This window comes from Hippichthys cyanospilos, chromosome 12 (assembly GCF_059441005.1).
Source record: "Hippichthys cyanospilos isolate Australia breed blue-spotted pipefish chromosome 12, RoL_Hcya_1.0, whole genome shotgun sequence".
Classification (NCBI taxonomy): Eukaryota; Metazoa; Chordata; class Actinopteri; order Syngnathiformes; family Syngnathidae; genus Hippichthys; species Hippichthys cyanospilos.
Genome location: NC_142380.1, coordinates 4,891,342 through 4,917,764, shown reverse-complemented (window position 1 = coordinate 4,917,764; position 26,423 = coordinate 4,891,342). Strand labels below are relative to the sequence as shown.

Genomic DNA, 26,423 nt, shown 5'->3' with positions numbered 1-26,423 from the left:
ATTTTCATTTGCAGGGTTTGGCTTGAGAGAAAAAAATAATCTTTTGTCATGAAAATGAAGTCATTTATTCAAAAAAATAAATGGAATTCTTTGTTTTTAAGCAGTGCAAGCTTTGTGGAAAGTAAAATAATTTCACATTTTTCTAGAAAAATGCACAAAATTTGACTTTTATGGAGGCAAAAAGTAAAATCGAGTTTGGATGATTTTTCCCACATATTTCAAGAATAATCATAGCCTTTTTTTTTTTTTTTTTAGATGTGCTGTCTCCCAAACCTAGTACGATTTAAAAAAAAAAAAAAAATTACAGGATTTTAGAGTGTATTTAATATAAAAAGTTAGTTTTTCTTTCTAAAATGGTATTATTCCCACAAATTTGCACAAAATGTTTGCCATCAAATGCAAATAAGAGCATTAAAATAATACTGAAAGTGCTTTTCTAAAGAGATTTTTTTTATGTTAGCGCTTAAGGACTGAGTGAAAAAATTCATATTTCCACCATTAAATCATAAAGTAAAAGCCTTTTTTTTCCTCTTACTTTTTAATGAGCAAATATTTAACTTCTCAAAAGGCGTCTGTCATCTGACTGCTCAAAACGACTAAATAAATTAAATCACTTCTCTTTTGTACATAATTACAGTTGTGAAAGGATGTGCGCGGCTTGCTGAGTACGCAAAAAAAAAAAAAGTACCTGAAGATTCAACGTATAAGGACTTGTATCAAAAAGATTACAAAACGCCATTCAACAGTCTTGTTTAAAAAAATGAAAAGCCGAAATGGCAAAAAAGTTCCACGAGTGTCCACCAGGCTGTGCTGCTGTCACAACTTACATTGTGTTTTTTTTTTTTTTTTTTTATGGGGTGGGGCTACATGTTGTAGGCAACGTAGACGGGGTCCAGCTGATCAGCTAAAAAGCCGTCGCGCAGGTGCATGCGCTGCTTTTCCCCGCGCGAGTTGATGGGGACCACGCCCACGTCGGCCACCACGACCACGCCCACGATCAGGTAGTGCTCCTCTAGGACGGCGTTGGTCACCAGGGGCACCAGGTCCAGCGCCTCCTGCTCCGACGCCGCCAGTTCCACCACCGCCACCAGCAGGTTGCTCCACGTGAACACAGCGCTGACCGCAAAAAAAAAAATAAACACACACACACCAAGGTGTGTAATTTTCCAAAAACAGACTTAGTAAAAGGCTACTCTTAATATGGAAAAAAGTTTTTTTTTCCCCTCTGAAAAATATTTCTTGAAGGAAAAAAACTAGAGCGAACCAAATATTTCCTATGCAAACAAAAATTTGTTTTTTTTCTTGGCTGAAAACAATCATCTTGACAATTTAAAGTCGTTTTTTATGAAAATAAAGGCATTTTATACTAACAAACTAATTGTAAATATACTTAATTATATTAATATATTTACACACACACACACACACACATACATACATACATACATATATATTACAATAACAACAAATCTTGAGATAAATATAAATCCATATTTTCAAAAAAAGTTTGTTTTTTTAAAGAAAATTGTAATATATAATTTAAATTCCAACTGTAATTTACAATTAAGATTTTTTTAGGAAGAATACTAACACTTAATTTCCAAAAAGTTTTTTTTTTTTTGAGAAAAATTGTAATTTCGCACAAAAAAATGAAAAAAATCTTGCAAGAAATACAAACCTGTATTTTCAGCGAAAAAAAAAGTTTTACTATAGAAAAATATAGATAATATAGAGAAATACAAACAGTATTTTCAGAAAAAGTTTTTTTTTAAAGAAAATAATTGTAATATAACATTAAAAATTGGGTGGGATACAATTACTGTTGTCATGCTGGGACAAAACTGAGATATAGAAATAAACAGGTTGCGTCTCCTGAGAATATAAACCAATTAAAAATAATGTGACGATCAGGGTGTAATTTATCTGCTGACCACTGTGTGATGCTCTTGTGCGTCCTGACGACAGAGGTCTCGATGTCGACGGGGTGGTAGCGCATCCCCCGCAGCTCCATGGCCTCCTCCACGGCGCCCACCACGTAGAGCGCGTCGTGGCGCTCTGCGAGCGCGCAAAAGGGGCAAAGGTCACGTGACTAACGCCAGCATGTTTTTCGGAAGCGCCGGTTGGACGCCGCTCACCTCCGTTGGCGTCGGTCAGTCTGGTCCTACGCAGGAAGCCCAGGTAACCCGTCCGTGACCACTCGGTGTGGGTGTCCCCGAAGCTCAGTCTGGACGCAAAGTGATCGGAACGCAGCGCCTCGTCGCCGTACACGCTCACGTAGCCGCTCGAGTTGTGGCCGCTGTGAACCCAGATCTCAAAACGAAAAACAAAATTCGCCTTTTGTTTACAATGGGCACGCAAATCTGCTTTGCGCGTTTTTATTCGCCATTAGCATACAAACCACACTCTCGCTCTGCTGCACACGCACAAGATGCAAATTGACATCCAAAACGCAATCAATCAATCAATCAATCAATCATTTGATTGACATGATTGACAAGATGCAAATTGGCATCCAAAACGCAATGTGGATTTTATGGCTAAAAGAAATATGACGAGCTCTACTGTCAAATCATTTGCGATTACGAGACCTACAATTATAAACAAAAATAGAACACATTCATTTGCACAGTATTGGAATTTACAATGAGTAAGTCACAAAATTTTACATGGTGTATTTTTAGGCAGGCGTTTTTGTGGAAGTCCTAATATGGACATCTGCCTAAGGTTTATATTTTTGTTGATTATTCAAAGCTAATATCCTCTCTCTCTCACGTATATATAAATACTAAATTATATATATATATATATATATATATATATATATATATATATATATATATATATACACACACACACACACACCTGTATCTCATTGGCGGTATTTGTCTACATTTTTCTCTTGTATTGTTCAAAGGAGAGGAAAAAAACTAAATATGGATAAATAATGAGAGTTAAAAAACAAAATTACACATGACTTCTATCTATCAAATTTGTAGAAAAAGCGAGTCGTTACCTCGCCCAGGTGAGACTCTCCCATAGGTCCTTTGGTCTCTGGGTTAGCGATGATGATGCGGACGCCAGGTAGGATCTGAGCAAGGGAGGAATGCTAAATGTTATTCCCGCAAAAATACAACACCCCCCCCCCCAATTTCCACTGACCTTGCCAGACTCCATCAGAGGCAAACTGTGAGGCGATCCCCTCTCGACGAGTCGCACCCTGAAAACAACAACATCAGGCAACTCCTCAAACAGCATGCTAGTATGCTAACGGGAGTTAGCGCACCTGTCGTGACGCAGCGCCCTCATGTCCACGAAGACGGTGGTGGGGTCGGGACTGGACGTTCCCTGAGGAGAAGGCGCACAACGTTCACGTCGACCAATTCGATATCGATTATTCGGAGATAAGCGGACGGCTAAGCGATAATATGCGGCAAAAGGAGGAAGGCGGCGGCGCCGACCTGGAGGCAGACGGCCATGTTGACCCGGCATCCGAAGGCGGTGCTGACGGCTCGGGACTGAAGTCCCAAGTCCTTGAAGAGCTTGGAGAAGGACTGAGTGAGCGACGTGCGAGGTCGCTCCTCGGCCACCACCACGCACGTCCTCACGCGGGACAGGTCCACGCCGCGACTCTGCCGAAATGGCGGCGGCTCAGGCGTCGCCGGGCGAAACGCCGGCGTGCGAACGGGCGGGCGGGCCGCTCACCTTGAGCGCGTCCGTCTGGGTGGCCAGACCTCGGGTGCTGACGTCCAGGACGCCGTAGGAGCAGAAGGTGTCTCGCACTTTGTGCTGGCTGACGGCCCAAAGCCACAAGGAGGCGTTGTTCTCCAGCTCGCACGGCGGGATCAGGATGGACTGGTGGCCCGAGTACACGCTGCAGGGTACACGCGCTCATCATGGGGAAGAACCCTTTTCCAGTGTTTTCCGCAGCCTCGGACTCTTGTTATAGCTGGCTAGCTAGCTAGAAGCGCTCGAGTGCTCCATATAGGCTGGCGTGGAAGACATAAATGCTCACAGCCTGACACAGTTGCCATTCCTACTGATCACTTTGCGCCGTTTCAGCCAGCAGCGCAATTCATGTCCAGATATTTGTATAAAAGAATGGTGTCCATTTGCGGCACTTTTCGAAGTATTTTTATATCACTATTTGGAAAAGTTATACATTGGTTAAAAATAAAGACATACTGTGTAAATGTTGCTTGGTGCAATTTCACTAAAACGGTTGAATTTTCCCTGCTTCTTTGACGCAAGAGCGCCAGCTAGATGGTGTCAAAAAATATTACAAATACTTCATGAGGCTTCGTTTGTACATAACAAGAAAATGGCTTCAACACTAAATCTTGCTGTGGGAACCACAGACCATTCACATACTGTACGTAAGCACAAGTACACACATGCAACATGAATACACACCAGGAAGATTTTTCCACAAAGTCTGACCTGCAAAGGCACCAGAGGACGAAGCCCAGGCCGCAGTAGGGGTCGAGGCAGACGGCCACCTCCCTGGACGGGTACAGCTCGCACTGAAGCTTGATGGAGCGGCACAAGGCGCTGGTGGCCGCGTGAGACATCTAAACAGACGCAGGAGCATGTCAGTATTGTGTAATGTGGCGCGCTAATGCTAATCACGCTCAGTGTACTTTGACTCCAGCTAGCATGCCGGTGGTGGACACGCTAAAGTCCAAGTATGCTAGCGTGTCAGGATTGGACGGTTTGTGCAGCACGGGGGCTTTCTTCTTTGGTAAATCATCTAAACACAAAACACACGATTAGCATCGGATGTTGTCGTGCACGTAGCATGTCGCGCGTTAGCGTGTACCTGTGTCCAGGATGGGCGGCCACGTGCGCATGTCAACAGCAGATGAGGCCTCTTTGGACCTGAGTAGCTTGGAGATGACCTGGGTGGTCAGCACACACACCGAACCGCTCACCTGCAACACACCACATGTTCCACGCACGGGGCATTCACAAAATTGGGTACATGGGATATTAACAGGGTTTCTTTGTGAACAGTACAATCTATTTTCAAATTAAGAGCAAATTACTTAGAACATGAAATACTTTGAACATGGATCATATGTCATCGCGACAAGAAGATAACGAAAAGGAGTTAGCGTGTTTGGCAGTGCTGTACATAGTTGCTGCTAGCATGCGCAGAATTACCTCGACAATCATCTTGACGGTGGGCAGCGTTGTGGCCATGTTGTGCGGGTGAGGCGGCCGCACCGTCACGGGAACGCATCCGGCGTACAAACACCCGTAAAACGACACGATGAGTTCCACGCCTGCACCCGCAAACAGGAAGTGACATCATGCCAATGCTCCACTTGCGCATGTGTGTGTTTGCGTGTACCTGGAGGGTAGAGCAGCGCGACGTGATCCCCGTCCTGAAGATGGCTGCGTTCAGCCAACATGGCCGCCACCTTCTCGGCCTTCTTGTGAAGCTGCGAGCAGGTCACCGAGCTGGCCGTCGCCCCCTGGAGGAAGTCGCGCGTGCAACGTGATTGATGGATTCCACCGATTGGGCTAGTGTGTGCATGCGTACTCACCCTTGAGTTGAGTAGCGTGTACAGTACATGTTCAGGTGTGCTTTGTGCTCGCCACTGTAACACTTCAGACAGGAACAGGGACTGTAACACACAATCACACTCATATGAGTTTTTTTTTAAGAAAATGGGGTTCCAAAATGGGGGGGCCCTTGGTGGAACATGAAGGCACTTGAGGTACATGAGATTAATTCTAGGGCTGTGAAAAAAAGTTGACCAAGTGGGGTGAGTTAACTTAAAAAATAATTGACTAAAAGTACATAATAGTTGTTACGTAAGCTAACAGGAAGCTTACATTATTGAAATCACTACCCTACTCCGCCAAATGTCTAAATGGACAAATCCATATGGGACAGGCCCTAGACAAAAGTATTGGGACACGCCGGGTGCCCGCGCCTGTCGTTCCAAGCGTCCCCACCTGTTGGTTGTCCTCCACCTGAGTCAGGTCTCTCCCGCTGGCCTGAGCGATCCTCTTCCCCGACACTAGATTGCCCACCATCACTGACGCAGGACCGATCTCTGCGGAGGATCAAGAAGATCCAAATGCCTCCTCAAAATCCGATTTAGTCCACTTGATAAAATAGACATTCAGCGATATTGTACTTTACTGATCTAGCCATATTCAGTGGTAAGAATTTGATTTTTGATCCTATTTTTCATGCACAATGAGCTGTATATGCAGTAATGCACTCCCATGAAAATTCCTATGGAGTACTTTATGAATAATTTCATAACTTGGTGATGGAGCAATTTTATTGGAGCAGAAAGCGGGCGGGGTCCCACCTGGTTGCTTCTGCCTGGGTTTGGGCAGGTTTGTGACACAGGTGTGCGGGCACATGAGAACGTTTGAGGGGTGCAGCGCCCCCTCTAGGAAGAGCTGCTTGGTCTCGCATAGGTGGATGCCGCCCAGGGGAGTTTTGGGCAGCGTGTTGGATGGAACCAGCGCCAAACAGTACACGCCCACCTGGTGGATCCCGTCGATAGCCTGCACGCGGAAAATAGGGGCTTTTGTTTTGGTGCGCGCGTGTGCATGCGTTTGTGGGTGTACCTGCAGCACGCGGCTCATCCACTGGAAGCTGTCGTCCTCGGTGGAGTCGGGCCGCTGCTCGGCTACCACCACGATCCTCTCGTCATGCAGAACCTCGATGGAGAACACTGCTATCCTGCCTCCCCCCCACACACACACTCATATTCAAATAGAAGTACAATGAGTGGCTAGCTGTTAGCCACTTGCTAACGCCCACGTCACTCACCGGACCGGTTTCAATTTTGAACGTTAGAATTCATGATAAAACTCCTCACCGCCCCCTGTAGACGAACTTCATGGGTTCCACTGCGAGCGCCGTGGCTACGATGTCGTCGGCGTTATGGCGCCGCCCGCCCACTGACATCAAGCCGTCCGTCTTGCCCGCAACGTACACCAGACCGGACGCGCCCAAGAAGCCCAGAAGGCCCGTCCTGGTGAAGGGAAACTCGCTGACGGCGGCGCCGGTGCTGCTGACGGGCACCACCTGTAGACAAGCCAAAGCCCTTGAAATGTGTGATGTTTTAATGGAAAAAAGATATTTAAAAAAAGAGAGAAAAACAAAAACACAAGGGAGAAATTGTCTGTCTTTGAGGCTATTTTTGAATCATATAATAAATCAGTCAGAATGTACATCACATAAATCGATCACATTAAACGATTCTTCAAAAAAGGTTCTTCAAGAATGCTTAATTTTAATCCATAATCGGAAAAGGTTTGTGTATGAAACAATGTTTGCTATGAGACGGTTGCTGTCTGGAACTTCGCCGTGGGAAGGACAGCTCTAACCAGCCTGCTCAAGCTTAACTGCAGACAGATATTACTTTACTTGTTATCTACAAAAGATCTTGCAGTGTCTTGACACACAATATTTTTTGCCTCACATGTAATAATCATACACACACATAAGGACAAGATTATGTTTTGTTTTTTTTCAAGCAAATAAAAAGAAAGGGTTCAGAGAGGTTGCTTTATAGAGCATGAGACTTGTACTTGTGCAGTCCTTCTCCGTTCTCCTCATGCATGAACCTTTTTTGTGTATCGTTTCTTCCAAATGTCTATCAGGTGAACCTGACATCGTCCTTTTCACATTCCTTAAAAACCTTATCACGGAGCCAATTTCTCAACTTTGCTCTTTAATATCTACATTTGATTTATTTGACACTTTTTACACCCACTATATGCGGATTTTTGACAATTCCCGCAAAGTGATTTTTGGCAAAATTTTAGGACGTATCTAGGTCTAAAGTCCAAAAATTCTATATACAAAGAAAATAAACAAGCAGAAGAAGAAGGCCGTTTACCAACCTCAAAGGTGCTCTTGGTCATTCCGCTGAGGCCGTAGTAGGATGTCCCCGTGGCGACCGTGCACACGCACAACTCGCCAACCTCGTCTGTTTTGCACAGCTGAGGGACCCCGTCGATCTTCACCACGCACATCACGGCTTGAAAATAAAAGGAGAGCGTTACAACCGTAATACTTTTATTGGAACGCTTCATTTGTGCCAAGTGTCCCAATACTTATGCCCAAACTTAGAATTGTTTTAATTCCAGCTTAGATTCCCAATTCTTAATTTTTCTGGTGTCTTATTATTTTCTGTCAAAATGTAGAGTGTGTGTGTGTGTGTGTGTGTGCGTGTGTAAGTGTGTGTGTGTGTTCACCTCCGGGCATAACACATCCGACGTCCTGCACGGTGAGCACGGACAGTTTGTCATCCGAGTCGAGTTTAATGACTCCGTGACTGAGACTGTGCATGGAGAGAAGGCCGCGAGGTGGCGTTTCCGTCAGAGGGTTTCCGTCCTCTGCGGGTCTGACGAGACCACAAAAAAAAAAAACACCATTTAAAGTACACTAGACCATTTCTTTCAGTTTTTTGGCGTCAGATTTACGCGCATATTTTTTCAAATAATTCTCGGGGTTTAAAAAAAGAAACATCAACATTGTCTTCACACGCGTGCGTACCTCCTGACGGCCACAGTGAGCGCTTCGGGGGAACTGGCGCAGGGACAAATGACGTCCGACTTCAACCCTTTGGTGTGGAAGACGTTGAGGAAGGCGTCACATGACGAGATGGACCCTAGAAAATCATTCAGGATTACCTCACGCGCGTAAAATCCACTCACATATAACACTAGCTTTCCAGTGGTGCGCATGAGAGCATTTTAAGTAGTACTTGTGAACAAGAGATTTTGAGAGCATTTCAGGTGTGCATGTGAGCTATAAAAAAATAAGCAGTGGACATTCATGGCTTCAGCAATAATAGGACTAGTGATACGGTATCATTAGTGCTTGCAGAGTTGAATCGACAAGCCTCCTCTTTGAAAATGCATAGCAACCTTATATCTTAAAGTAATCTGTCCACATGAATTTTAGTTGGATCCGAACGGGGGTACGCGTGGATGGATAGATGGTGAGCGGACTTACAGGGATTGGCGCCGTCGGCGACCAGCAGCATTCTGAGGGACGCCAAGTTGATGTCGCGCTGGTCGCGATGCGCCACCAGAGCCCAGTGCATGTCGCGAGACTTCACGCACGCCACCTTGGCTGAACACGTCACATGCGCACTGGTTACATCACATGCTATATCAATTTAAAAACTACACAATTGCAGTCCATTTTAAAGGAAGTCGTCAAAATTACATGAAATTCATGGCTATTTTAAATTCTTCTCATTTGTCTAGTATCTAACTAGTATCGGCTGCTATTGTGACACCGATACCTTGTATTACGTCCAGGTATCGGCCTGATACTGATACTTAACTCTTTCAGTGCCAAGCGTTATCAAAAAAGGCAACTTCTAAGGGCTATCGTATGAAAGATTGATTTCCATTCCTTATTTAGAATTAAAAGTATGTAATATATGTTGTATGTATGGCAACACTGCCACCTGATGGCCATAGTGCTGAATTGGCTTAATATTACATAAACACTAGTCAAGGGTGTCAGCTACCCTCCATAAAAAAATGTATTTGTGAGAATTTTAGTATTGATTATTTAATATTACGATTTTAAAAGAAGAGAATTCTCGTCCATGGCACTGAAAGAGTTAATATTCGGACATCAAAAATTTGTGTGCCAGCTTGCGTTACCTTTGAACTGGCACACTTTCTGGATCCACGAGAGCGGGTTGACCTTCATGAGGGCGTACGGGATGCTCACCACGTGCATCATGTTCATCACGCTCTAGCATGTACACACACACACACACACACACACACACACATTTGTGCAATTTTAGCTCAGATTGTGGGTTTAAAATCAGCAAGCTTCTCAAAATATTTTGTTCACACATTTTTTTGCTTGTTTAAGTGTCATATTTTTGTCTTGCGTTTGAGTTAAAAAAAAATGCAAAAAAATCATTCATCTTAAATAATAAAAATAATATATATTCTCTGAACGGTTAATGAACCTGAAGGCGGGAAAAAAGTGATCTAAAAAAACTTAAACTAAGATTTTTGTTGTTGTTGTTGTTGTGATGTTACGAAAAAACGTTGTTCAAAAATGGACTAGAGTATATTTCCGAAAAAATATACACAATTTTCTCAGAAAATAAGAATTTTACTTTTTATCGCAAAAAGATGAACAGGGGTGTGCGGACTTTTTTTTGTGTGTTTCTCACTGTGAGGACAGCGTGCCAAAGACCGACGTCCTTCTTGAAGTCGAGCACATTGACCATGGTTTCAGCTGGACACACACACACACACATACACATAAAACAAAAACAAAAAACATGATATGAGCGCCACCAAGTGGAGGATGATGATGATGATGATGATGTCACCTTCGGTGTATGAACAGGCCTGGGTGAGGGCTTGACAGTGAGTCAGCATGGCGGCACGTGTCACCGTCACGCCAAGGACGCCGCCATCTTTGCAGGTCTTGTACTGAAACGTGCACACGCATAAAAGATAGATATATTTCGTTTTATGATGCAAACTTGTATGATTTTGTTTTCTGGCAAAAATTGACATCAGCCTAATAAAAAAAACACGTTGGTCGGGCCCTATAAAATAACAGCCATACAATATTTTGTCATTTTAGTATTTAGAAGGGAGTTTTTGAGTACAAAAAAAAATCAAATTTTGACTAAAAGCATAAATGTATGTAGTAAATAAGCAACATAAAGAATAAAGACTGACGAAGAAATGATTTTTCCTATTATTTTTCTCATTAAATGACAACTAAAAAAAAATCTTTCTCAAATGTCTAAATTCTTTGAGTTGTATTTCAAATATATCAGGGACAAAGATTTATTACAAAGAGTTATTACAAAGTTGTAGTGTCAAACCAGATGGTGTGCTGCCATCTAGTGGTCAAAAGAGACATTGCACCAAAAAAAAAAATATTAAAAAAAAAAAAAAAAAAAAGGTAGAATAAAATAAACTGTCCAAAAACAAAAATTACACAGTAGCTTAAATTTTGATTTCATTTTTTTCCACTTTGCTCAAACTGTATTCTATAGCCCAAGTGCAACATGGTGTCACCTCAATGTATGCAGTGTCGTGTCCAGCGTCCTTGATGTGGGGAAACCAGTCTCGGGGGGGTTTCCACAAGTGCTTGGATTCCGTCACGATCCACAGCAGCTTGGGCCAGCCTGGGCGCGTGTACACCACAATCCCACATGAACACACACAAACACTGCTTAAGCATTTCAACATTTTGTTGCTCCAGTCAACATAAATGACAAGCGCAAGCATTTCAAGGTGATGACCGACAATCAATATTAGCGTTCACGTGCATCAACACAAACGCACACGCACATGAAAAGAATCTTTTCCCCATTCACTGCCAGACCAATTCAAACAGATAATTGGTTTCTACAACTCTCAGTGGAAGCCAGTAAAAATGGATCTTTGACGTCCATAGTCGTCAATGGCACTGAATGAGTTAAAGGTGGACGACCAAGTAGACAAGGACGTGGCCAAAATTAGTGTCTAAAAACTGTTGTGATGCTTTTCAAAAAAAATCAACAAACACTTAGTGCAAAGCACTCAAATGTTATGCCTGTTTAAGTCATATCTTTATTAGTATAAACATTGGTGTCCCAATACTTTTGTCCACAATCTGGATTTACTTATTGCTCTATTATATGGCTGCCACACCAGACAAAAAAAAAAAAAAAATCACATTTTTGAATCTCCCTGTGAGTGTCCCAATACTTTTGTTCACATGTTCCAGACCTTTTCACCTGTTGTTGTTTTTTTATTTGTATATGGGCCTTTTAATGTGGTAGTGACCTTTAAACTGCAGAATCTCTCCCGTCGGACTCCTGGGGAGTCCTTTGTGGCAGAGGTCGCTGGTGAGAGCCACGCTGACGCCACAGCTGCCCAACAGGAAGCCAATCTGCTGACTGCCCGCATCCTGATGGGAGAAAAAGACGCTAGCTGCGTTAGCATGTTAGCGCCACACCGGCTGGCGTCACGAAAAGTCCTAAATCTGCACTGGCCTTCCTGGTCAGAGGGACTTCGATGGGCACGGGGACCACGTCGGCCAGAAGGCAGCCGTAGAACGCCGTCATGAACGAGCCGGGGTCGTTGTTAGGGAACACCAGCGCCACCTAAAGGAAGGAGGATCAACATGCATCTGGTCATTTCGGGATTTCTATTGCGCTATTGCGATTTTAGGGACCCCTGAGTGCAAGTTTGATTTGAAGATGCAGAAGTTCTCTGTTGATCTTTTTTAACCGACAAATTTAGAACAATGCCATCAAAAAACTCAGGAATGAAAAAAAACAACTACTATAATTCAGATGATGATTCGTCCAATTTCTGTTTAAATATGAATAATAAACCGTGAAGCATTCATCATGCATGTCTACTACTGACTCTATCTCCAGGTTTGATGAGAGCATCTTGTTTGCTTCCCAGCTTGTGCGACAGGTTGTAGGCCACCTTCACACTCCTGGACCAAAGTTTCCCTGCAAACACAACACACACACAATGTACCAAACAAGAAACGGATGGTTACTGAGTTGTAGAAGACAAAAATTCCATCTAAACACAAACACATTGTGTGTGCGTGTTTTTCCTCCTTATACTGAAATCATGTGTAATTGCACATCCACCACAGTAGGTGGCAGTGTAGCTCATCTACATGGGGTGCAAAACAATTTTACAGACAAATATTATTCATAGGTGTCAGAGAGACCTGGGGGTATTTTTTTTTTATTTTAAGGACACTAAGAAGTTTCAGCTCTTTGGAGTCAAAACTAAAAAAAATAAAAAATAAAAACCACCAAACTTGTGCGACAGGAATGATGATAAGATAGAAGATGGAGCTCTGGGGGGTCCACACATGCTCACCATGTTATTGACTTTTGAGCGCTGCTAGAAAACATTTCACAGTCTGGTGAGCTTACAACAGAACATCTGTGTGCGTGCGTGTGTGTGTGCGTGTGTGTGTCAACAAATTGAGTAAGAAAGTAACATTGTGTGCAACTGAGCGCAAATCAAAACCCGCTTTGACACACTTCGGCATTCAAATACTTGGAAACATACAGGAAGTGAAAACATGCGGACTAGATAGTGAATGGAGTGGGGCAAATTTTTTTGACAAAAGTATTGGGACAAAAAGCGTGAACGCTAGGAAGTCAAAGTGTTGTTTGTGACAGGTGTATGTGGGTGGGCCACACCCACCGTAGGTGAGCTGGCAGAGCGGCTTTCCGTTGTTGTCCACGGTGGTGAGGCAGGGGGCCTTGGGGGAGATGGTGCCCCAGCGCTGCAGGGCCGCCTCAAGACAGGGCGGCCAGCTGGTGACGCCACCCAGCTCCTCCCCCTGGGCGGGCTCCATCTGGGCCCCCTCGGCTTTGGGCAGGTTGGGGTCTGGCTGCTGGACTGTCGGAATGAGAAGATTGTAAAAAGGTCAAATGCTCCGCCTGGTCATAATTTGTATTTTAGGGATCGACACGGAATGACTTGGTCAAAAAAAAATGTGTCTTATATTTGGAGTATTACGGTAATCTGTCATTGGAATGCTAATCATTGCTAACACTGCAGCTCTGCTTACATTTTACCTTTTATATAATTGTGATGCAACCAAAATGTGTTTTTTTTTGTCTAATTGGAGCTGTTGTGTAAATTAGCCAAATTGTGACAGTTTATTCCCTTTGAAGAAAAATCTTTGCAAAGATGATTTACCCTCCAGCATCTCCTCAAAGTCATCCACAAAAAACTCTCGAAGCGGAGGTCTTTTGGGTCTCTTCAGCGTGTTGACCAGTTGCTGAATTTTGGCTGAAACTCTGCTGCTGACTGGAACACCTGCGGAAAAACGTGACAAACATGGCGACACGTCTTTGGAATTAGCGGAATTTCCCTTTTGGGATCGATAAAGATTGTTAGCATGCAAGCTAGCCGTTGGGTAGCAATCCCGCAGTCCCGACGAGATTCCCCGACATTGCCTGGCAGAATTTTAAACTTTTAAGTCAGAACGAAAAAAATAAATTCAACCGAATTGAGGTGAGAATGATGAAATTTGAGAGTTAGTCATTGTTATTTTAGAGTCATAATTTTGAGAATAAAGTCAAGAATTCTGCCACCCATTTTTTTTCTCTTCACTGGCCTTAATCTTCTGAAGCTCAAAATGTCCTTGCATCTCAAATTAGGCTACAATTTAAAATTCCAGTGGCCCTAAAATTGAACCCTGTGGAACTCTATAATACAATGGAGCTGTGCGGCACCTTAAAGCCACAGTTCTATCGGCAAATAGGCTCGAAAAAAAAGGCTACATCTATTATCTGATTTATTAGGTTCCTAACAATAGTCTTCTGTGTGGTTTGTCAAATTTGCAAGACATTTATTTAGAACTTGACTAACTCTTCTGCGGCTCACCGTCTCCGGTCTCCATCAGCTCAGCGTTGCCGTACTTGGGAGTGTGTTTGTGGCCAGGGCCGCCCGCCGTTTTCTCCGCCTGGATCCTGTCAGCAGTTGAGGCGTCGTTTGTGTAACCCGTCACGTCTGGAGGTGCTGAGTGGATCTCTGGGAAAAGAGAGGGAATCAAATAGGGAGGTTTGGACGAATACTTAACTTTTTCTAAATTCCAGTGGAAGATTCTTAACCACAGTGCTGCCATTCATTGTGAATCCAGTACATACATTTACATAAATACATATACACATATCAAGAACAACATTGCAAATTTTATCAATAAACATGACAAAAACATTTGGTTGATTTTTTTTGGGAGGAAGTGGTGTTTTCACTTATTTTACCAGGAATAATTTTGAATCTAAAAGGCACCACTGTACAAGCTACTAAGAACCCTTTTGGGTCAATTCATCATGATTTGGCAACATGTCTGCTTAGAAAATTCAAGTTTTCATGATGTCCAATATTTTAGAACAGGAACTAGCTCATAATCAGGCAGAGAAGCCAAAGCAGGACAAGGTCCTGAAAGACAAAAAGACAGAGCCCTCCAGACTGTCACGACCACGGGTAGACGTGATGTTTAACCTTGACAAACGTTAAGTAGCAAAAATTCTTGCCCGTGCTGTTTGTGATTGGACGGCAGATAGCGAGGAGGCGTCGGGAAGAAGAAGAAAGAAGACTGGCAGCGGGCCACATTCCGACATCTGACACAATCGTCCGCATCAATAAATAAAAAACAGACGGTGACCTTGAGAGAACAGCACTCGCGCCAACTGACATTTTCTTCCAAGTGCCTGAAAGCCGCACATTTACTTGGACTTTTACTTGTATAGACATTTGATTTTTTCTTTCTTTTTTTTCTTTTTTTTTTTTTTTGGGGGGGGGGTCAAAATATCAAATAAATAATTTATAAACAAATAATTCTCAACTCAGAAAACAGGTGAAATGAAGAAAAAAGAAGAGGCTCTACAAAAGAACCCTGTGGAACCCCCTAAACCAATTCAATGTATTTTTTTTTTCTCTCTCTGCGGGTGGGATGTAAATCTTACCAGTCTTGTGGTGCTGCTGGTGCCGCTGGTGCTGCTGGTGTAGGCGCAGATGTTGCTGATGCGCGGAGATGTTGACATGCTGGGCCAGAACCTCGGCCAGGCGCCCACGGGCCGCTGCTCCGCTGCCGGCGGACGAGGACGAGGAGGCAGTGGACGAGTCGTTGGCGGACGAGCCGGCGTGGATGGCGCGACCGATCCAGTGCTCTGCGCTCATGCCGCCCTCCAGGCTCGGTGACGTTCCCACCGCATTTCCTTCTCCATTTTCCTCTTCCGCGCCTTCTCCCTCCTCGTAGTCCTCCTCCTCGGAACCCGAGGACGTATCTGTGGGCAACGCCAAAGTTTGAGAGACTTTAGAATTTTCTTTCCATATTCCTTTTCAAATTAAGAGCAAATTACTTGGAACATGAAGCAACGTATTATGCTATAGTGATGCTTTTATTTTGTTGAGTTTTGTGTGGAAGCGCACTGTCGTTAGAGATGCAATTTGGACAAGAAATAAAACAATCTTCTACAGCAGTGATTCTCAACCTTTTTTAAGTGATGTACCTCCTTTGAAATTTGTTTTCAGTCATCTTGAGCAGTGTAAAGCATTTTTAGGTAAAAAAACAAAACAAAACATGCCATCAATGTCTGATTTATTAAACTTATATTCATAAAAAATATAATATTTACAAAATATTCAAAATATTTGTCCACAAAAATAATTAATTATTCTTTGGATTACAGGAGAGATCTGTTCGCAAAAATAAACCATTACCTTTATTATTAATAAATATTTTTCCATACAAAAATAATCAACAAGTGTCAAACCTGTTCTCAAAACAAAATCATTATAAATAAATATTTGTAAACAGAAAAATATTAAACATAAAGCGTCCTTTTTGGGATTACAGTATCGATCTGTTCACAAAAATAAACCATTAATTTACTTCCCTGTTATCACAAATAAATAATTATACATAAATATTTATTCAATTAAAAATATTCCACTTAAAGTGCATGTTTGTTTTATTAAAAATCTCGAGTATCCCCTACAGTTTCTTCAAGAACCCCCATTAGAGACCCGCTGTTGTAGCTACCACTAAAATGCAGTTTTGGGGAGTGATTTTTTTTTTTTAGCATTGTGCTTACTTGGGGGTACTTGGCTGCAAAAATATTTTCACAGGGGGTAATATACCATTGAAAAAATGCTGTCAATAACCCAACATTGGCTCGGTGGCTTCCTTTTAAGGAAGCAGTTTTAGCAACATCTGTATGTTCAGTGGAGGAATGCGTGGATACCTGGAGGTGTGTAGGCCTCCATGGAGTTGTGCACCACCAGGGAGCGCCGCTTGGACGGCATGGGGACGGCCATCTTCCTCTCTCGATGCTTGGCCAACGCCGCCTGCACCGCCTCGCTGTGGATGTCTGGCCACAGAAAAAAACGGGAGCTTGTATTTCCAGACCTGAGGGTGAAATCATTTTTCCGGCTTCTCGTCACCTCCTCACCTGAGCGGTAGCGTTCATCCCGGGAGCCCGACAAACGTCTGCGGTGGTGGCGTGACGCAGAGGAGGGCGTGGCCGGCGCTCTTCTCTCTTGTCCAACCGGCACATCCGCAGCTGCACACGAAATCCAAATTTACCAGAACATTTGCAAACTTTAACGCATCAACTTATGTTTTAAGGCCTCTCGATTTGAAACATTATTGTATTTTATTTTAAAAAATGGATAGAAACGAAGACTTTTTATTTTTTCATGACCAATGATAATTAATAAACACTTTTAAATGCGTCATTCTCTTAAAGAAAGTTTTGAATACATCTGAATATGCTCCAAAATGTTTACCTGGGCCTTGTGGCAAAAAGGCTCCAATCAGCTGGGTCCTTTTCTTCTCATAACCTTTCTGTGTGATGTCACCTGATGAGAGAAGAAAGAAAACATGTTTATCCCAGTGGGTGGGACTTTCCACCAGGAAGTAAAAAAAAAAAAAAAAGCCCGCCTGCAACACATACGCTCTCTGATTTTCTAGTATAATAAAAAACAACAATCCTCTTGATTACCCAAAAGTAAATACCAGAACACAATCACAAAGAAAACATTATATACAACAGACCTTAATCGTGCAATAAAAAAGCACTTCTCATCAGTCTGTCATTTAGAAGACAATGACCTAGAATTTACTCTACAAAAGAACAATCATCTGCAATTTAAGACAAATAATCCAGTGCAGAATAGCAGAAAAGCAATCAGAAATTGGAGAAGAAATTCATTGAGAAGAATAAATCGTCAAGAACAGGTCACAAAAATCATCTAGAACAGAAGACGATCTTATAGAGTTCGACAGTTTACATGAAATCATCTGTTACTTGAACTCATCAGCTCGTGGAAGCCAGAACGGACTAAACACGAGTGTCCACTAGAGGGCGCCGCCTTCAGACCATTTCAACTGCTGTATCGCTTTGTGTCTATGTCAAGCCTGCATGGCCATATAGAGTCAGCCAGCCTGCACAGAGCCATGGGAAGGAAAGCAAGAAAATCCAGAAGGCAAGAGGGCGTGACGAGCAGGGGGGAAAAAAAAAAAAGAAAGGATGAAGAAGAACAGGAGGAGGAACGCTGCCTTCTTCCATCCCGCTGGTGAAATGGAAACAGCTGATTTTCTTGTTTATATGCCGACAGGAAGCCCAAGACGCAAGAACAGGCAATCTCAGGCAATCTCAGGCAACATTAAAAAGAAACATGGAAGGAACGCTAGAATGATAGATAGATATTGAGAAGGGAAGGAAAAAAAGGATGCAAGGAAGGAAAAAAGGAACACAAATAACTAAAGCTAGCTAGCTAGCTATATAGCTTGAAAAAAAGAATCTAGAAAAAGCTAGAATTTGGACAGAAATAGAATCATACAATACTAAACAGCGGTTTACTATAAAGATGTGCGCGCACACACACACACACACACACACACACACGAGGCAGCAGCAGGTGTTTGCATCAACAAGACGCTGAGTCAGCATTTGAAACCGCCGCCAGGTATTTTGACATGCAGACGTTTTAACCGTCACTTAGCTGGCAGATGACAGGTAAAAAAGAAAAAAAAAATAACATCAAACGTCTTCTTGTCATTGCTCATAAAAGACTTAACGTTTTTTTCTTCCCTCTGCCAAGGGAGCAGGAAAAACAGTTAGTCATTTTCTTCCAGGAAAAAAAAAAGCCGTTTTTTTTGCAGCTTCATACTAACGCGGAAGGTGGCCAGTCGGTTTGTGCTCGTGTGAATTATAAAGGAAAATGCTTTTCGTTTAAAATGATCTGTCGTCTTTACTAGGGAAAATTTGTGTAAAAAAAGTACTGGCGTTTCAGTACTTTGTATCTGTGATTACTCAAGAGTTGAGTACTCAAACTGCTAAAAAAAAAAAAAAAAGTGTGCGTGCTCCTCTGCCTTGTACGATTTTCCCTCTTGCTTCTTGATGAGGAGATAGAAGAGGCAGACATAGTGTCCTCTGGTTTCATTCCATACTCCACATGAGTAAAATGCCTGCGCGCTTGTGTTTCCAAAGCGGGCTCGTCCCGAGGGTCTTGTGGGGACTCTCGCCTAAATCCCAAATCTGAAAATAGGCGGCGATAACCGCGCTACCAGTTGACTTTTGATTTCTTTTGCTTCCTTTTTTTTTTTTTCTTTCTTTCCCGCATTACGTCATGGGCATGATGCTGAAGTGCAAAGTGAAAAATGCAGAAAAAACATGCAAATTGTCTTGACATAAGGGGATATTGCTTGTCCTTGTGCACCACCTAGTGGCCAAACAGTCGATGCTATGTGTGCGCTTAAAAGCACTTTCTTACCCCAAAAGCGCAAGCGCTGTATAATCTGAGAATACAACCTGTCACTGCAAACAATCTATTGTGTCTTGGTTTGTTGCGTTCAAGCTTTAACCAATAGGGGGCAGCCAAGCACAAAACTTGCCCAGCCTGCTCATCGAGAAGAAGTAAAAGATGAGTACGACAAAAGCGATGTCTGAAAGTCACTTTAACCCTTATCAGAAAAGGAAACCCCGAGAGGGACGGTATATTTAGCATTTTTCATGAATTTTTCCAGTACGACAGAATATTGTGTGCGATGTCTATGTAAATATGTAAATATCATATGAAAGATTTCCATTCCTTACTTTGAGTTACATGTACTGTCGGTAATCTGTGTTGAAAGTGGAAACATTGCCATCTAGTGGTCACAATTATCACTACAATCCTCATTTGGTTTATATTAAGTAAGCGTTAGTCAAGTGTGTCAGCAACCCTCCATTAAAAAACATGTTTGACGAGAATCTAATTATCTGTTATTGGTTATCCTAACAATTCATTTGTTCTCACAAACGCACACACGCGCATACATAGAGACACACTTACACAAAGTTGATGTTTTAAGCATGTCTGGTGTCGGATGCCACTTGACCACTGACCCACTTTCTGTATACAGACACGCAAAAACTTGCGGTTTACTGGACCTGTCCCAATACATTTGATCATTTTTAAAACATGCGTGATTTTACGTGCGGGAATTCATGTGTGTATTGACTTTTGGTAAGTTTTTTTACATCCCATCAAATGAGCTTGAATGTGTGTAATCATCTATGTGGGTTACATTCATGTGAGATTGTGTTGCAGGATGTGTGCAGCTTGACCCCTGTTGCCCTTTTGACAACTTTTCCAAACACATACACGCATGTACACACACACAGGCATAAACACATACCTGTATTACACAAAAAAGGGCAGACAAAAGTATTGGGACACGTGCAAACGCTTGTTGAGAACCTCCACCTGGACGAACAGGAAGTCGTCACGCTAGAAGCAGGAAATGAACAGGAAGTGGCCACTTGTCATGGGGGTGTATAAAATCCATTCAACTGCATCAGAGGTCACTGTGTAAGTGTGTGTAAGATGAGTAAAATTGTAAAAAGAACCTTTGGAGGGGAGGGGGGCTTCCTGTGTTTTGATTGGCCGAGAAACAACTTCCTGCCCTTCACTCATGCTCTTCTTCTTCTTCTTTTGTTGTCTTTGGCTGTCCTGACTCTTCTATTTTCGTCTTTTTCTAATTCTCGCTCTCTCTCTCGTTCTTTCTTTTCCTCCACTGGCAATGTCCTTCCATCCTCCTCCTCGCACCGTTTCCTTTTATGGGCACAGCAACAACACACATGTGGACACAAGTATTGGGACGTCAAAAGGGGGGTAACAAAAGTATTGGGACACTTAGCGGAAGTGAAAAGTGGCAGAAATGTGGAAACAAGTACAGAAAAAATAGGATTGAAGATTTGCAAAACAAAATGAAAAGTGACAAAAGTATTGGGACACCTACAGGATGCGACAAAAGTTAAGACAATGTGGGGAAACTTTTTGGGATACCTAAAAACTGGCGAAAATGTCAGTAAACATGGTAAGAGAGGAAAAAATGTTTGTGACATACATAGTGAAAAATGAAGAAAAAAATTGTGTTGGACAAAAGTATTGGGTCAACTACAGGAAGTAACAAAAGCATTGGGACATTTATTGGGAGCAAAAAGTGGCCGAAGTGAAAACCTCCAAAAGGAAATGAAGATGGACAAAAACATGGCAAGTGGCAAAAAAATATTGAAACACATACCAATTGTGAAAACCGTGGTACAAAACTATTGCGACACCTCAAGAAAGTGATAAAAAATAACTAAAATGAAAAATGGTAGGCGTGGCTTTTTTTTAAATAGAATTCTCTGGTGCCAAGATAAAGCTTTACATCATTTTCTAATCCAATCAAATCAAGTGAGTCTGCTTGTGCGTTTGTGTGTGTGTGCGTGTGCACCACGTATTTTATTCATTCATTCATTTATCAGAGTGCAGTGTCAAGCAAGCTGTGAAGCAGCCGGGCGGAGTCGGCGTCATGGAGAAAAGGAGCTTTGTGAGCTCATTTGGCAGCACAATGCATCAGTGCATTGGTCCAAAGATAACAAAGCTCTGCAGTGAGGGAATAATGCATGTGGCAGTGGCCCACATTGTTTCTGGGATGTCTGTCGTGTTTGAGGAAGAAACACACGCATACATCAATGACTGTAGACACAATTAAGACACATTAATTTGCGTGAACGTATCGAGAACAGCGTTCTTAATGCTAGCATAAAATACAAAACGTCATAGAAGGGCTAATGGAATTTAGCGCAGATGTTACAGTAACTTTACTAAACCATCCAATCAGGATGCACAACTTTCCATTGAAACATGCCTGCATGGGGGCAAATAGACATAAGAAGAAGGCTGAAATTTCTGCTTGATGGTGCTTATTGGATTGTGCTGTTCAAAAGTATGACAAAACCGATGATTGAGGAGAAGAAACACCCCCAAATATGATGATATGTGGCAGTCACATGAGATCAATGTGACACCATCACGCTTCTATTCATAGCATCAGACTCTATCCAAAGTCATCCTGTGTGTGTGTGTGTGTGTGTGTGTGTGTGTGTGTGTGTGTATTGGTAAGGAGATGGAGATTAGTTCTGTTTGACTGAACTACAACAGGCATCAGCACGATGACCTAGTGGCCAGCAGGTCCGCCTCCAAGTTGTGTCATTTCAAACTTGGAGACTTCTTGTTATTGTTTATGAATAGTTTAAATGCGTGGCAGGCAAGCAGTCCAAGGTGTTACCCCATCTGTCACCAAAAGTCAGATTCAGCTCACCTGCCACCGCTTTGATGACGCTGACTTACACCATTGGGTATATTGTGGTCACGAAAAAGGGGATGGAGAGAGAAAGAAGGGAATGAAGGAAGGTATGAGGGAAGGAAAAAAGTGGGGAAGGAAGAAAGGAAGTTATGAAAAACAAGAAAAAAGAGAAGGAAGGAAGGTACGAGGAAAGGAAAAAAAGGAGATGAAAGAAAGGAAGAAAGGAAAGAAGGAGGGAAGAAAGGAAGGGAAAAAGAAAGGTATGAGGAAGGGAAGAAGGAAGGAAAGCAGGGAGGAAAGAAGGAATGAAGAAGGGAAGAAAAGAAAGAAGGTATGAGGAAATGAAGACAGTAGGGAAGGGAGTCAGGAATGTATAAGGAAAGAAAAAATGAGGTAGTGGAGGAAATAAACAAGGAAGGAGACAAAGGAAGGTAAAACAAACAAGGAAGGAGAGGAAGGAAGGTAAAAGTAAAGGAAAGAAGGGAAAAGGAAACAAGGAAGGAGAGAAAGAAAGAAAGAAAGAAAGTCAGCACCAGTTGAAGAAACGAATGGAAAAAAGCTAATGAGTAAAAGAGAGAAGACACCAAAGTCTCGCGCTCATTAGCAACGGCTCATTAGCTCATTAGCATGCTAATTAGCGTTGACAACTCAGCGCAAAGTGCAAACACAAAATGCCCATTCGCCTCATCACACAAACGTATTCTCTAACTCAACATACATGATATCACGTCAACATCATTAATCAATAAAACCGACATTTGACAAAGAATATATCAGTCTGTTTTCATTACTTTGACGGGCGCTCGGTTGATGATGTCATCACTGTGAGTCCGCCATACCAAACACAAAAAAAAGCACCTATTTGACATCATAAATAACATTTTACAGGTCAGAACAGCACCACATCACATGACGTGTGTGCGAGAGAAACGTTTCCCACACTCAATTGTGTGTGTGTGCGTACATGTTGGTGCTGACCTTTGGGCACAGCTGAAGATCCCACAAGTGCGAGTGCCCTCACCAGGAATGCAGGACTCAACCCCACACTCGCACAAACGCACACTTGTCTTGTGCTAATCATATTTCATTTCAGTCAAGACGATCAACTGAATAAAAGTTCTTCAGTTTTGGTGTGTGCGTGTCTGACTTTTATGTGACATACAATGGCTACCGTGTGCGTTGTCATAGATACGAACACACACACACACACACACAAACACAGTGGGACAAGTACAAAGGTAACACACACACACAGTGAGATTGCGCTGCCTGATGTCATACATGTGCATGTAACGCGAGCGAAAAAAAAAAAAGTCCAGAAGGCGAAACGCTTTGTGGGAATTTTCCAGCCGAGAAATGGTTAGCGTGTGATGTCATCAAAATGGCCCTTTCACAATGTCTGTCCCTTGACTGGTCGCCGGTTCGGCAGAGCACATTTAGACAAAACAATTGATTGGTCCTCAACTTTCATGTGTACGGAGAGTCCTTGTGCAGATGCACACACACACACACACACACACACAAACACACGCGCGCAATCGCGGCACAGTTCCACACACACAAACAGACACATTTCAAGACACACAGATGTGGGCGGGGCCTGAAGCAAGGCATCTGTCGCTGGTCGTCAGTGAGCACATTCCTGCTTGACAAACACACACACTCAGAGTACAAAAATATACAAAATCATGCCTTAGCGCCCGCATGCTCACACACACGCACAAACACACGTTCACGCACATTCTTTGCCTTTCATACTAAAACTAAAAGCAGCCGTTTCGCTCACTGGAGCCTCAACACTACACTTGTTGTTGCTGTGTGTACGTGTGTGTGTGTGTGTGCACATGTGTCTGAAGTGTGTGTGAGACTTTGTGTGTCTCTGTAGATACATTATTTGTGTATATGTGTGTGTGTATGTGTATGAGTGCGTTTCTATCAGCGAATGTGTGTATGAGTATATTTCTATCAGTGAATGTGTGTATGAGTGTGTTTTTATCGTGTGCGTGTGTGTGTTTGTGCCCTTGTTTTTGCCATATGATGAGGACTAAATCCGGGGCTTTACTACCTTAGTGGGGACCGTATTGGTGGGCAATTTGTTGTGTTTTGGGTTCGGAAATGCATTAAGTCAATGGTCCCCACTACAATAGACAAAACCCTTTTATATGTGTGTGTGCGTGTGAAAATAACGTGTGTATGTGCAGGTATGTGTGTGTGAGCACACGCAGGTCTGTGTGTGTGTAACATTTGCTAATCAAATAATCGGCATTTGTTAAAAGCGAGCACCAATCACGTGGCGGCCATCGTCCGTTGGAATTTGCGCTTCACACATGACATGCATGTGGGCTAACTTTAGCATGTGATAGCTTTAGCATATGAAGCATTGTAAAAGTGTGACATTGAGTAGCCCGGGCAGTGAAAAAGTTTCCTTTTGTTCTGCTCTCTTTTCTTGTGGAAAATAAAGTAGCGAGACGAGGCGGCTCAAATTGACAACAAAGAGCACATTGATTGCAAAAAGTCAGGCGGCCTTCTCGCGTGGTGTCTCGCCCTTGGTCGCCCGCGGCAACAACCGCTCGCCAAGCAGCCGGGTTCGCTTCCTTGTGGGCGTAAGTATGTCACAAAATCGTCATTATTGTAATCATTAGCTGGAGCTAACGGTTATTTTTTTAAATTGATTAATCAGCCGATTTGGAATCTGACTGATGGATTTTTTTTTCATCTCCAGCCCTTCATTAACAAAATAAGATATTTTTTTTAATAGAAAAAAAAAAAATGCTGGTGGTTTGGTCCATAACGTCAGAAAATCGGCCACAATTTTGATAATGGTTTTCCGAATTTTGATTCAACAAAGATTCTGCTTTCATTGAGGATTAAAAAAAATGAAGGATATTTCCAATAAGGAGGCTGAAATTCTGAGTAGCTCTCTTAATGATTAATTGATTACCTGTTTTTCTATTGATTATTTTGTCAATCGATCGATAATTCCGTTTAAAAACATTGATTCTCATCCTATCTTGAACAAATGGGATATTTTTTCAAGTTGATAATGCAAAAACAAAGATTCGCTGCTGGTTTGGTTCATAACATTCGAAAATTGTCAAAAAATATGATTTTTTTTTCAAATGTCAAGGCAAATGATCGCAAATGTTTTTTTTTGAATAAACGATTATTAGTCTTTCAAACAGGCCTTAAGAATTTTGAGAATATTTGCAGTAAAAAGGCTGAAATTCGGAGTGTCTGGATATTTTTAGGTCTCCAAACAATAAATAGATGACCAAAATTAATGTAATCATTGATAATTGATTTTCATCCCTTTATTTAAAAAAAAAAACTTTTTTGTAGCACTTTTTTTGCTCCGTGAAGTCATAATTATCGCACCTCTAAAAAAATCACCGTCAGCATGCTTAGTGCAATGACTCAACTTGGATTTCTTTTCCTATCCCTCGGCGGCCATTTTGACGATGACATCCATAGGAACGAGTGGCGGTTTTGGTTTTGGATGTGTTGCGGCAGTCGGAGCGAGCTGGCGATTGTTAGGACGTTTAATCTGCTGGATGGCCTCCAAAACAACTGGGTCACCCCTGCCCATCAGTGTTCTGATTACTCAATGCTTCTGGAAAAAGTAACTTGTGTGTATGATGTGATTTCCAAAGCAAGCACATTTAAAATTAGAGCGAACTGAAAAAAAAAGTCCCCCGTGTCAAGACGTTGATGTCATGACGCTGGACGATTTTGCTCGCTAGCTCTTAAAAATTCACATCTGTCCGCTGTCTTGAGTGTCCTTCTCCGCAGCCATAATCTTTCTAATCCTGTCGTAATGTTGCGGATTTACACAGGTGTGTGTGTGTGTAAACTGTTTAGCGTGAAAAAACTAACCTGCTCGTAAATAAACCAAATGTAGACTGTACACACTTCTCTTCACTCACTCACTTCCTGTATACCAGTGCTTCTCAAATAGTGGGGCGGGGGGGGCACGAGGTGATACCGGGGGGGGGGCGCAAATAATCCCAGGAAAAAGGCTTTGTTTTTGTCTTGTGGAATCTAATTGCAATAAAGTAATCATTTTCATCATTTTCTTTTACTTTCAGGCACTTTGGTACACTTGCTAGTTTTTTTTTTTTCGTTTTAGACTAAGCTATAACCCGTATAAACGCAATAAAAATAATTAACAGTTGTTGAATGTTAATGTTAAAAAAGGATACATGTGTGGGTATACTTAAACAATATTCATCAATAATAATCTCATTTATATTCAGTGCATCGACGGGGGAGGGGGGGGTTCTCTTTT

At 42.4% G+C, this 26,423-nt stretch overlaps 1 protein-coding gene across 2 annotated transcripts in view; it reads right to left on the bottom strand.

Moving 5' to 3' along the window:
* Positions 1-48: 48 nt before the first annotated feature.
* Positions 49-26,423, bottom strand: part of dip2cb (DIP2 acetate--CoA ligase C (putative) b) — a 30,134-nt gene continuing 3,759 nt past the window's right edge. The window contains exons 1-37 of one of the 2 annotated variants that reach the window (XM_088428758.1): positions 20,412-20,428; positions 17,305-17,376; positions 16,968-17,078; positions 16,761-16,886; positions 15,480-15,800; positions 14,395-14,541; positions 13,705-13,824; positions 13,204-13,401; positions 12,394-12,485; positions 12,015-12,125; positions 11,806-11,929; positions 11,053-11,162; positions 10,350-10,452; positions 10,188-10,252; positions 9,658-9,751; positions 8,993-9,112; positions 8,531-8,645; positions 8,230-8,378; positions 7,876-8,012; positions 6,846-7,054; positions 6,592-6,706; positions 6,327-6,528; positions 5,962-6,062; positions 5,547-5,627; positions 5,351-5,474; positions 5,161-5,282; positions 4,817-4,928; positions 4,638-4,747; positions 4,438-4,568; positions 3,703-3,871; positions 3,459-3,629; positions 3,284-3,345; positions 3,160-3,217; positions 3,014-3,088; positions 2,136-2,310; positions 1,932-2,055; positions 49-1,116 (exon numbers count right to left, since the gene is read on the bottom strand). In XM_088428758.1, the coding sequence (XP_088284884.1) occupies positions 864-1,116; positions 1,932-2,055; positions 2,136-2,310; positions 3,014-3,088; positions 3,160-3,217; positions 3,284-3,345; positions 3,459-3,629; positions 3,703-3,871; positions 4,438-4,568; positions 4,638-4,747; positions 4,817-4,928; positions 5,161-5,282; positions 5,351-5,474; positions 5,547-5,627; positions 5,962-6,062; positions 6,327-6,528; positions 6,592-6,706; positions 6,846-7,054; positions 7,876-8,012; positions 8,230-8,378; positions 8,531-8,645; positions 8,993-9,112; positions 9,658-9,751; positions 10,188-10,252; positions 10,350-10,452; positions 11,053-11,162; positions 11,806-11,929; positions 12,015-12,125; positions 12,394-12,485; positions 13,204-13,401; positions 13,705-13,824; positions 14,395-14,541; positions 15,480-15,800; positions 16,761-16,833 (4,473 nt within the window). In that variant the 5' untranslated portion in view covers positions 16,834-16,886; positions 16,968-17,078; positions 17,305-17,376; positions 20,412-20,428 and the 3' untranslated portion in view covers positions 49-863. Of the gene's footprint in view, positions 1,117-1,931; positions 2,056-2,135; positions 2,311-3,013; positions 3,089-3,159; positions 3,218-3,283; positions 3,346-3,458; positions 3,630-3,702; positions 3,872-4,437; positions 4,569-4,637; positions 4,748-4,816; positions 4,929-5,160; positions 5,283-5,350; positions 5,475-5,546; positions 5,628-5,961; positions 6,063-6,326; positions 6,529-6,591; positions 6,707-6,845; positions 7,055-7,875; positions 8,013-8,229; positions 8,379-8,530; positions 8,646-8,992; positions 9,113-9,657; positions 9,752-10,187; positions 10,253-10,349; positions 10,453-11,052; positions 11,163-11,805; positions 11,930-12,014; positions 12,126-12,393; positions 12,486-13,203; positions 13,402-13,704; positions 13,825-14,394; positions 14,542-15,479; positions 15,801-16,760; positions 16,887-16,967; positions 17,079-17,304; positions 17,377-20,411; positions 20,429-26,423 lie in introns of those variants that run through there. The other variant, XM_088428757.1, reaches the window with a different exon arrangement.